This window comes from Barbus barbus (genome assembly GCF_936440315.1).
Source record: "Barbus barbus genome assembly, chromosome: 4".
NCBI lineage: Eukaryota > Metazoa > Chordata > Actinopteri > Cypriniformes > Cyprinidae > Barbus > Barbus barbus.
Window position 1 is genome coordinate 18,900,003 of NC_136732.1, and position 12,533 is coordinate 18,912,535.

A 12,533-nucleotide genomic window follows, 5' to 3' on the forward strand; every position below is an offset into this window, starting at 1 on the left:
TTTCCCTTTTTTTGATTTTTATTTATTTATATAATATATATATATATTTGTTATCTTACCCCAAACGTTCGATGGACAGTATCAGTTTTCACAAAAATATTAAACAGAACTGTCATATTGATCATAATGTTTCTTGAGCACCAATTCAAGTCAGCTGAGCTCCCACAGAGCCATTTTATTTGTTACTGGGAACGAGCCATGCACATGGAAGCTAGCCTTGCTGAATTATGTGCATCTTTGTAGAAAAACCCAATGAGACTTATCTCAAGGCCTAATGAAAATATAAACCTTGATGAAATTCTTGCAACTTAAACGTCTGTGTTACCTATTGACACATTTAGCCAGGAAGCTCAGCTATGAAAGAGTATGTTTTTAAGCACTGTGACTTTGAATGTATAACAGCTTTTTACTAATTTTGTCATAATGTTGCATTTATATGACAGTAAGCACCTGAGACATTTGTATTGTGTCAAATTTCATTTTAATTTTGTACCATTAGTTTCATAGACTTTTAATCAGAAGAACAAAAACTCAAGCTAAACTGTGTTTTGACTAATCATAAGTGGCAGTAATAAATGCAACTTGACAATAAACACATAGAATGTTTAATAAACAGAAATGTGTCTCTAACAAACATTTCAATAAATCAAGGAATAAATCATAATCCCCTTGTGCCTTTTTTTTTATATAATATGTGACTGACAAGCAGAAGTGAAAACCATGATGAAGTGCAGTGCTTGCCTGTTTTGCTCCAGTGCCTCTCACTTTCCCTTTCACTCCCTCTCCCTTTGTGTCCTTCAGAAACTCTCTCTTGGTATTCTGCACAGATATTTCGAAAACAGTTTCCTAGAACTGGCTTACGTGGGCAGAAAGCTGGAATGTCTATGGAGGAGCCCGCTGACTGCTCTCATGCCCTGAGGAAGTGAGGCGTTGGTGTCTCGGTGCCAGCGGGGGCCGTCGCCTCCGGCTGAAGGGGCCAGAACAAATTGAGCCACATTTGGTAACTTGAGCAAGTTAATAAGTTCATGAGCTCGTGTGATGATCTCCTCAGTGTCCTCCTCGCTGTAGCACGCCATTACAGGAGCACTATGGGCAAACGTCCGCATCTTAGACAGGCAAAGCGACACTCTGAGAGAAATAGAACGAACTATTAGTTGATACAGGATCTACTCTTATGTTATGGCGGATAATCATTTATTAGTTAAAAAAAAAAGTTTGAATTGGGAAAAATAAATCCTGAGTCCACATTGACCATGTACATAGACTTTAATTGAAATGGCAAAAATTAAACAATAATAACAGTGTTGTGAAGGTTACTTTGGAAATGTAATAGGTTACAGATTACATGTTACCTTATTTAAAATGTAATACGTAGTGTATTTATTTCAATCACTTCATTGAAGTAATATAACTGATTACATTTTTGATTACTTTTCTAAATTTCTAATGAATATTTTCAACTGTTAATCATTTTAAAACATTTAAACCCGGCAGGATAATCCTTACAGTAGTACTCAACACTGATTACTGTCAGACTTTCAGAATCCTTCATCACTTGAATTAAAATCATAACAAGATATAGTTTAATAGCTATGATACTGTTTTTGAAATCAAATCTCTTCATAGCTATGACAGGAAACACTGTCATCTAACAATGCCTCGAAAATAGGAAAATATTACCTAAATAGGAAATAAAACAGTTATTAAATAAGCATGTCTACAGGTCCTTCTCAAAAAATTAGCATATTGTGATAAAGTTCATTATTTTCTGTAATGTACTGATAAACATTAGACTTTCATATATTTTAGATTCATTACACACAACTGAAGTAGCTCAAGCCTTTTATTGTTTAATATTGACGATTTTGGCATACAGCTCATGAAAACCCTCTCAAAAAATTAGCATATCATGAAAAGGTTCTCTAAACGAGCTATTAACCTAATCATCTGAATCAACTAAACACCTGCAAAAGATTCCTGAGGCTTTTAAAAACTCCCAGCCTGGTTCATTACTCAAAACCGCAATCATGGGTAAGACTGCCGACCTGACTGCTGTCCAGAAGGCCATCATTGACACCCTCACGCAAGAGGGTAAGACACAGAAAGACATTTCTGAACGAATAGGCTGATCCCAGAGTGCTGTATCAAGGCACCTCAGTGGGAAGTCTGTGGGAAGGAAAAAGTGTGGCAGAAAACGCAGCACAACGAGAAGAGGTGACCGGACCCTGAGGAAGATTGTGGAGAAGGACCGATTCCAGACCTTGGGGGACCTGCGGAAGCAGTGGACTGAGTCTGGAGTAGAAACATCCAGAGCCACCGTGTACAGGCGTGTGTAGGAAATGGGCTACAGGTGCCGCATTCCCCAGGTCAAGCCACTTTTGAACCAGAAACAGCGGCAGAAGCGCCTGACCTGGGCTACAGAGAAGCAGCACTGGACTGTTGCTCAGTGGTCCAAAGTACTTTTTTCGGATGAAAGCAAATTTTGCATGTCATTCGGAAATCAAGGTGCCAGAGTCTGGAGGAAGACTGGGGAGAGGGAAATGCCAAAATGCCTGAAGTCCAGTGTCAAGTACCCACAGTCAGTGATGCTGGTGTTGGTCCACTGTGTTTTATCAAGGGCAGGGTCAATGCAGCTAGCTATCAGGAGATTTTGGAGCACTTCATGCTTCCATCTGCTGAAAAGCTTTATGGAGATGAAGATTTCATTTTTCAGCACGATCTGGCACCTGCTCACAGTGCCAAAACCACTGGTAAATGTTTTTTTTTTTTTTTTTTTCGTGACATATTGTCAAGTATGGTGACCCATACTCGAAATTGGTGCTCTGCGTTTAACCCATCCAAGTGCACACACACAGCAGTGAGTAGTGAACAAATGCACACACACACACACACACACACACACACACCGTGAACACACAGCGGCCATGCTGCCCGGGGAGCAGATGGGGGTTCGGTGCCTTGCTCAAGGGCACCTCAGTCGTGGTATTGAGGGTGGAGAGAGCGCTGGACATTCACTCCCCCCACCTACAATTCCTGCCGGCCGGGGACTCGAACTCGCAACCTTTCGATTACGAGTCCGATTCTCTAACCATTAGGCCACGACTTCCCACCAGTAATACCATGGTTTACTGACCATGGTATTACTGTGCTCAATTGGCCTGCCAACTCTCCTGACCTGAACCCCATAGAGAATCTGTGGGATATTGTGAAGAGAAAGTTGAGAGACGCAAGACCCAACACTCTGGATGAGCTTAAGGCCGCTATCGAAGCATCCTGGGCCTCCATAACACCTCCGCAGTGCCACAGGCTGATTGCCTCCATGCCACGCCGCATTGAAGCAGTCATTTCTGCAAAAGGATTCCCGACCAAGTATTGAGTGCATAACTGAACATAATTATTTGAAGGTTGACTTTTTTTGTATTAAAAACACTTTTTTATTGGTCGGATGAAATATGCTAATTTTTTGAGATAGGAATTTTGGGTTTTCATGAGCTGTATGCCAAAATCATCAATATTAAAACAATAAAAGGCTTGAACTACTTCAGTTGTGTTGTAATGAATCTAAAATATATGAAAGTCTAATGTTTATCAGTACATTACAGAAAATAATGAACTTTATCACAATATGCTAATTTTTTGAGAAGGACCTGTATTCTGTGTACTACACTCCTGAAACATCAGGGTCTCATATTTTAGAGCAGTCAATGCAATTTGGGAAAGAAATAAATCAAATCTAGGCTATATGTTCGTGAAAATATTCAAATGTAACCCCCTTTATCATTTTCAACATTTTCATAAGTATCTGTAATTTAATTTTTGTTTCTCAGTAACTGTAACAGATTACGGTTACAGTTATTTAGTAATTAAATGATATAATTCTGTTACATGTACAGTAATTAGTTACTCCCCTACACTGAATAATAATAAAACCTCTGTAAGTACAATGTATGTTTTCAACCATAATTGAGTGTTGACTATTATATCTAAAAATGAATGGAAGTGCGTGGTAATGTGAAAGTAATAGAGCTCCCTTTATAATTGAAGTTATTTAAAGACAGAGCCACAATTAGCCACAAACTGTCCAATCACTGTGTAATTAAAAAAAGCAGCAAGTTTCTCTCCCCTGCTGTAATGAACAGTGATATCTGTGATGAGAAACTTCTTATTCAAGACAGTGCTAAAGAAATAATTAAACATTACATTTTAACATCATGCATATTCTGCAAGGGTTATGTAAAGAATATATAATATCATTTGTTATGAAGGAACTATAGAGTTGGAAGAGGCTGGTCTACCTGGGAATTAGATCCTGACTGCGTGTGGCCAGTTTGGCCAGGGTGGTCATGAGCACAGTGATGAGGCGGGGGGAGAAGCTCGGAGGACCGGCTGACTGTCGCACCTGCGTGATCTCAAACAGCACCGCCTCCAAACTCTCGAAAAAAGATGTGATCAGTTCCACCGTGCAGCGAGGGTCATACGACACTGAAAGATACTCGCCAATGACCCACACCTGCATGTAAACGTTCAATACAGTCACCCTACACAATACAGTACAACATGATGATGCTTACAATCACAGTTCACTTCCGCTGCTCACCACATGTGTGTAGAAGTCTTCTTTACTGTAAATGTTGGCAGGGGAGCTTGCAAATTCCAGGATCTCCCTGGACTGATCCACAATCAGTGGTGGGTGGAGTTTGCACAGGGCCTGCAGGTAGGTGCTGAACACCCTACAATCATAAATAATCACAGTAAAAATCATTTACACATGCAGAATTTAAAAGATGTCTGAAATGTACATCTAATTCATGAAATTAGGGAATAATAACCCCATGAATTACAATAAGAATTCAATTAAAAAAGTAAATTGCATATTTCTGTAGCAAATCTTTTGCACAAATGAGCGAGTTTTTGTCAATAAAGAGTATTTAAATGAAGAGTGCCTCACTTTTGGACTTCAACATTAAATGTCTTGATGTTGTAGAGCAGACTACTTCTCTCCAGCAGCACTAGCAACAGCTGGTTCAACATTTTCTCATCAGCTTTCTATAAAACACAATAAAAACACTGGAAGAGATGACAATTCAGACCTTGTGAAATGTGGCAAATGTGAGTCTACACTAATTATTTTGTATTGGTGTGAGCTATTAAATGGCCTGACCTTTCATTTGTGACTCTCACCTGAGTGACTGTGTTGAAGTACACATGCAGAAGCACAGGAACAACCTGCGCACACCGAACAACTCGTGGACTTTCCGCCATGTCAGCAAAAATCTCATGAAGCATTTTTAGCCTATGAGGCAATCACACTCAGAGGTTTAGGGTAAGCAGGCATTTAACACTCACACACACACTTCATTTTTATAAAACATTTAGGTGGTTTGAATAGTGGCAAGCCAGTTTTGTGCTGTAGGGGTGGTAATTACACGGTTGCAGGTCCATAAGTTACTGTATAACTATCACAGCACACTTCATTAAATATACACTACCGTTTAAAGGTTTGGGGTCAGAATTGTCTCAGCAATGACTAATTAAATTGATCAAAAGTGACAAATGACATTTACATAGAAATTTTTATGAACAATCTCTAATAACTGCTATTCTTTTTAGCTTTCTATTCATCAAAGAATCTTTAAAAAATAGCACGATTTTTTTCAACACTGATAAAAATAAAATGTTTCTTGAGCAGCAAATCAGCATATTAGAATAATTCCCGAAGGATCATGTGACACTGAAGACTGGAGTAATGATGCTGAAAACATCGTAGGAATTAAGTACATTTTTACATATTAAAATAGAAAAAGGTCTACTGACTCCAAACTTGTAATTATGTATATGTGATTTTAATTATACCTCCTAAAAGTCTGCATCTTGCTACCTAATTTTAAATTTAGGAACTGAATTCCTAAATTCTTCCTAGATTATATTCTAGAAGTAATATGCCAGCCAGGTATTACCTGTCTATTGTGTCTCCAGTCCCCGCCTCAGGTCTGAGGATGTAGAGGAAGAGTCCCCTATAGGACGGCTGGCGGAAGGCATCCAGACAAGCGGCCACTTTCGCCCCCTGCTGGTCCCATGCTGTACGGTCTGAAGCCTGATAGCATGCTGATCTGCAACAGCATTGCATCTCTAATTCACATCACATTCAACTCCAGTTGAAGCGCTGATCTGTAGTTGGTGAAGTCACATACCTCTGCTGGAGGTCCAGGGCTGCTGCTAAGCAGGGCAGATCAAGGATAGTATGCAGTAACTCAATGGCTGTATCTGGAGCTATCAGTGATGGGAGCAGCTCCACAAACTCTGCAATCAATCCTGAACTGTTCCATGCCAAGAACTGGTGGGAAAATCGCACAAAAACATCACTTATTTGTATTCAATTTAAGGAACAGTTCAGCCAAAATTAAAATTAGCTGAGAATTTTACCCTTAAGCCATCCAAGCTGTAGATGAATTTGTTTCTTCATGGGAACAGATTGGAAAAAATGTAGCATTACATGACTTGCTCACCAATAGATACTCTGCAGTGAATGGGTGCCATCAGGAAGAGTCCAAACAGCTGATAAAAACATCACAGTAATCCACACGACACCAGTCCATCAATTACCATCTTGTGAAGTGGAAAGGTGCATGTTTATAAGAAACTAACCCATAATTAAGACATTTTCCTCTATGGAGTCCTCTATCCATAAAATTGCTTTCTCCAGTGAAAAACTCATCTTGTCTGAATTAGGAGAGAAATATGCACATATCAGGCACTATTTACAAGTGAAAACAGTCCTAGAGTCCTGTGTATTTTGATGCGTATTTGAGAGGACAACAGAGGATGGACTTTTTCACTGGAGGAAGCGTTATTATGGATTATTGTACTTGTATTTTGGCCAGAAGCAAAGAAAAAAATCAATGATTTCTTTTCTGTTTGTTTCTTACAAACACACAGCTTTTCACTTCACAAGATGTCATCTGATGGGCTGAAGTCATGTGGATTACTTGTGGATTATTGTGATGTTTTAATCAGATGTTTGGACTCTTATTCTAATGGCACCCATTCACTGCAGAGGATCCATTGCTGAGCAAGTGATGTAATACTGAATTTCTCCAAATCTGTTTTGATAAAGAAACAAAAACTCATAAATCTTGAATTTTGCTAAATTTCTTTAGAAATATGATTAGCCAACCCACCTTCAGGAGGTTTGGGAAGCTCTGCCTGTAGTTGGCCACTCTGTCCTGCAGCACGCTAGTGTTGAGAAGACAGAACTGGACAAACTCGAATGCGAGCATGGGCTCGTTGAACTGCTCGGCGGGACAGTGACTGAAGAGTTGGCAGAACACAGCCTCAGAGTCCACCGCGGCAATCTCACCTGATATTAGAGCATGTGGACACTGAGATGCATTCATACGTCACACTATATCAGAGCCATACACTCCTATAAGCGATAGGGACATGGGCCATGTCACTCACTGTGGTTGAGGTAGAACTGGGCGATAGGCAGCAGGGCTCGAGCATAGGCGAGATCTCCATTCAGTCTGCCATACAGGGCTTTGATGCAGGGGAAGGCACGGTACACGTAGGAGGGGTCCTCACCGCAGATGATGTCCATTATTGACACTGACTCAACAATACACTGTACAACAGATATACAGTCATCATCCATATACCGTTTAACTTACTGCAAGTCTTAATCATGACATGATTCATCAATAATACGGTGTAAAATCCTATTCTATTTTGCATTAGTTTCTGATTTAATACTGAATTTATCATTACAAATTATATTATCAGCTTAATTTAAGTGAAGGGCTGAAAAATAAACATTTTTATTATTTGTTTACATGACTTGAAACATTTTTAAAAAGTTCTAATAATTTTTTGGGAATAAAACCTTTTTGATAAGACACAAAATACTGTGTGTTCCTTTAAATTTAATTACATCCCTATTTTATTTTATTTTTTACATTTCTTTTCATTTTTAAATCATGTCAAGGTGAAAATGAAAAATGAAAAATATATATAGAGTATGTTGGAATTATGCTTGAATTATCACACTACCATTCAAACGTTTGGGGTCAGTACTTTTTCTTTCTTTTTTTTTTTTAAAGAATACTTTTCTTCATTGAGGTTGCACTGAATGGATCAAAACCGACAGTAAAGACATTTATAATGTTATAAAAGATTTCTATTTCAAATAAATGCTATTTCTTTTGAATTTTCTATTCATCAAGGAATCCTGAAAAAAAGTTTCCACAAAAACATTACGATGCACTGTTGAACAATGATAATAAGAAATTTTCTTTGAGCAGCAAATCAGCATATTAGAATGATTTCTGAAGGATCATGTGACACTAAAGACTGGAGTAATGATGCTGAAAATTCAGCTTTACTATCACAGAAATGAACTACATTTTAAAATATATTTCAATAGCTACTCAATTAACTTGTAAAAATATTTCACATTGTTACTGTTTTTACTGTATTTTTGATCAAATAATTAGAACCTTAGTGAGCAGAAGAGACTTCTTTCAAAAACACTATACAATTATACAGACCTGAAACTTCTGAAAAATAATGTATGTGGTACTTACTGCTTTCTGTAGATCTGTATCTGTCTTCTTCAGGGCTTCTACATAATGAAAAAAAGGAGAAATAAATCAATACATTCTCCAGCAGAGTGTAATAAACATTCTCTAATAGTTGACCAATGATCTACTCACTCCTGTCACTCTGTTCAATGAGACGCTGGCAGTACTCAAAAGCCTTCTCTCGGAGTCTCTCTTTGGGAGGAAGCAGTCTGCTTGAAGAGGATGTGGCCGACACCATGGATGTCACTGAACTGTCCACCTCTGAGCGATCATCTGCAGCAACAGCACAGCACATTACACTAGAGCACAACTCCTTTTCCAGCAGGATTTAAACAAGCACATTTTCTGTCAGGATCTAATGCCATTGCAAAGCTGAGCAAATGATGGGACATAAAGGCTATGTGTGGAACGGCATACTACAATCGCACAATTGTTACAGTATGCAGTATGTATAATGTGCACACTATGCACATTTTGTGAATACCCACATGACTTACTACATTTGCCAAAATGTGCAGTATACAAACAAATGCACACAGCATGAAATGCAATTTCAAAGCAGTCTTTTTATTCTTCAGAGATTAACTGGATGTCACACAAAAGTAAACATGGTAAGGCCATGTGACAACAGTGCTGTGTCTCATGCACTATTCTAAAAATAGTAGGCTGTATAGAGTTTATTTTCCACAGTATAGAGTAAGTAGCATGCTAGTAATTCATTCCAAACATAGCCATAGACTCAAAATCAATTTGATACACACAGCAGTTAATTATAAATCACGGATCAATGTCATTGAGTAAAGAGAGTTTCTGATTGCGCAGAAAGGAAAAGCACACTGGCCGTAGATTGATCATATCAGACTTTTCACTTGCATCTTACCTTGGTGTTGTGAATGAATGCCCTGTGACTTTATTAGTAGAGCTAGCAAAGATGAAAATCCCATGTTATTGGTTTTAACTAAATTAAGTATATATATCTTACATGGGACATTTTGTACACAGTGTTGTTATTGTTACAAATGTTTTCTAGTAATTGAAAAAGCTGAAATAAAACAGAAATTATTTAAGTTAAATGGAAATACTAAAAAAAAATTATAATGATGATAAAAGCACCTAACAAAATTACTGAAATTAAAATGAAAACTGAAAATAAATAATCCAAAATATTAGCAAATAATGTAAGTAATACTAAAATAACCCTGATTATAAAGCAAACCAACTGGACTACCTGATTCTGTGTTTGTAGTCCCGTCTGTGTCATAAGTGAGCAGCCAACTCTTGATCATAGAGAAAGTGTACATATTCATCCACTGGTCCTCAGTGTAGCTCTGACCCAAACACAGCACAGTGAAGAAGTCACCTGTTACCACCCCATCCACCTCCGTCAGTGGAGCTGGCTGATGAAGAGATGTTGACAAGTGATGAGCAGTTCACTAAGATAAGAAACTTGCGCCCGAGCTTGATTGATGGTGAAGGTACTGATGAATAAAGAAAAGCAACATGCCCCACCTGACGTGTTCTTGGTCCACTGAAAAATCCCCCAGAGGACATGGAGGCTCCCTGCTGCATACTGGCATAACGCAACCAATCTACCAGTTTACGACTGACCAGATTCACCTGTTCTGGGTTTAGAGAGCACATGATTCATGTTAACGTCTTCGCATTTTACAGATTATAGTATTTCAATTATGCCTTTTCAATGTGTATGAAGTTAACTAGAGAGTGGGGTTGAAAAGTCCATTTTGAAAATATGTGATTGAAATGATTTTGTTTTTTTGTGAGAACAGATTTAGAGAAATTTAGCATTACATCACTTGCCTAACAATGGATCCTCTGCAGTGAATGGGTGCCGTCAGAATGAGAGTCCAAACATCTGATAAACACATAATAATCCACAAGTAATCCACACCACTCCAGGGGCCAGGTTCAGAAATCCCATGTTTTGCTATCCAGAATCAGGTAACCCATCTTACTTTTGTGCCGGTTTTTCAAAGCAAAACTGGATTGGATCACCCTGATCCAGATACAGACTTTTTCAGATTTCCAAATCTGGATTACTAGTGCTCTACGGAGCCCCTAAAGGGGACATGGTGATGGAAAAAAGTGTTTTGCGTTCTAGTTTTTCATTGTATTCACATAACTACTTCTGACTGGTCCATCGCTGATGAATGTGCCAATGTAGTTTACAATCAGCAATTTAACAAAAATAAATAAATATTAATATATATTAAAAAAAAAAGTCAAAAGTATCCCAATATGTTTTGAACAACACAAACTGAGGATTTAATCTAGATCAAAACCAAGTGATATAATCAGAGTTCAGAATGCAGAGTTCAACTCCTCGATCCATAATATTACTTTCTCCAGTAAAAATGTTGTCTTGTCTGAATCAGGAGAGAGATATGCACAGATAAAGCACAGTTTAAAAGTGAAAACAGTCCTACAAAGTTCTAAACAAATATCTTGGTGGATTTTGATGTGAGAGGACAAAAGGGTAGGTACTTTTTTAACTGGCGGTAGCGTTATTATGGATTTGTATATTGCCCAGATGCAATGATTTAAAGTTAAAAAACCTTAATGATGGATTTGTTTCTTACACAAACACAGCTTTTCACTTCACAAGATTAACATCTTGATCACCATTGATGGACAGGAGTCGTGTGGATTACTGTGATGTTTGGACTCTCATTCCGATTTTCATTACTTCTGACATTTGGACCCCACTGTAATTCCCAGCGACACTTCCAATATAGTATTGTGCTCCTCAAATGTGATCAACTTTACCATCTGTGAGAATCTCTGGATAAACAGTACTCATTTTAGAGAGAATGGGAAGCGCATGTCTGGATATCTGCCCGTCAGACAGCCGAGACTCAAGACTTTTCAGCAAATGGTGGCAAAGAGGCATCACATCTTCTTTATTTCCAGCCTGAGAATAATTTGATGATTAGTTAAGTGTTTATGAGCAGAACAGAAGCTGAACATTAACAGCATGTGACTCACCTGAGCCAGAACAACACTGGCCACATAGCTGAAGGTTCTGGTGTCGTGACCGAGATCGGAGCAGAGGCTGTGTACGCTGGGGGGAAAGCTCTCCCGGATGATGGAGGAGGACAGAACCTGAAGCTGCTCTGGACACGATGAAGACCGAAGAACCGCCTGCAGCTTCATCACCAGATCTGATGGAAGCCTGAAGGTAGTGGAGGTGTTCAATTTTAGACTTAAAATGCTCCTTAATACACTTTTCTGAAGGGTCAGACAAAGGGTTTCATGCCTATGTGCTGTTCAGATGTATTTCACATGAATATTACTCACTCTCTTGCATATTTAGTGGCAGAAACTATCAGATTGAGCCTCTGGAGGGAGTCCACTGTGTCTCCACTAACATCTTTAGTGTGGAGCAGTTTAAATATGCGCCCACAAAACCTCTGCAGCTCATCCTCCTTTATTTCTCTGAAAGGCAAATTCAAATTAGTTAAAAGATTTGTCATTGGGAAGAGCTTGTCTAACTAATAGGCTATAACAGAACAGTCATGTGACCAATGCAGCTTTTGACAGTAAACCTTTTAGGTAAAGCTATAGACTTACCTTGCCTGCTTTATTAAACTCTCCGTCGCGGCAGCATACATTTGGAAAATAATGCAATAAACACAAAACAAGCATCAAAACATTTGCGCCGTCGGCTATGATGTCCTGACAACAAATCACATGACAATAATTGGTTCCGCTTTTCCGCGTCAGTCGGGCACAAAATAGTGTAACAAAACACGAGGGTAGATTTTGCATATAGTATTCATACCATGGTCGAATATCATATTTATAACCAAGCAGAATATTCTGTGTACAAAATCATATGGGTAGAGTATTCCTATCTTTCGGTAGATTTATGATTTATTAATGGTTCCCGTTTTGCCAGTCGGCGACAACATATTGGAAAAATCTTCAAGCAACAAACAG

The 12,533-nt window shown here is 38.5% G+C and overlaps 1 protein-coding gene across 2 annotated transcripts; it reads right to left on the minus strand.

Moving 5' to 3' along the window:
* Positions 1-463: 463 nt before the first annotated feature.
* LOC306868716 (AP-5 complex subunit zeta-1-like) lies at positions 464-12,296 on the minus strand. 2 transcript variants are annotated; one of them, XM_079415014.1, is made up of 18 exons: positions 12,165-12,296; positions 11,892-12,029; positions 11,580-11,766; positions 11,361-11,505; positions 10,086-10,198; positions 9,805-9,973; positions 9,457-9,498; positions 8,709-8,849; positions 8,580-8,617; positions 7,459-7,621; positions 7,179-7,357; positions 6,192-6,334; positions 5,958-6,110; positions 5,182-5,293; positions 4,949-5,046; positions 4,598-4,730; positions 4,296-4,510; positions 464-1,128 (listed from the first exon to the last, which is right to left on the minus strand). In XM_079415014.1, exons 1-18 carry the CDS (start codon positions 12,203-12,205, stop codon positions 858-860), a joined length of 2,481 nt encoding a protein of 826 aa, XP_079271140.1. In that variant the 5' UTR covers positions 12,206-12,296; the 3' UTR covers positions 464-857. The 2 variants fall into 2 exon arrangements, with proteins under 2 accessions (XP_079271140.1, XP_079271141.1); XM_079415015.1 differs by lacking the exon at positions 9,457-9,498.
* Positions 12,297-12,533: the final 237 nt, after the last annotated feature.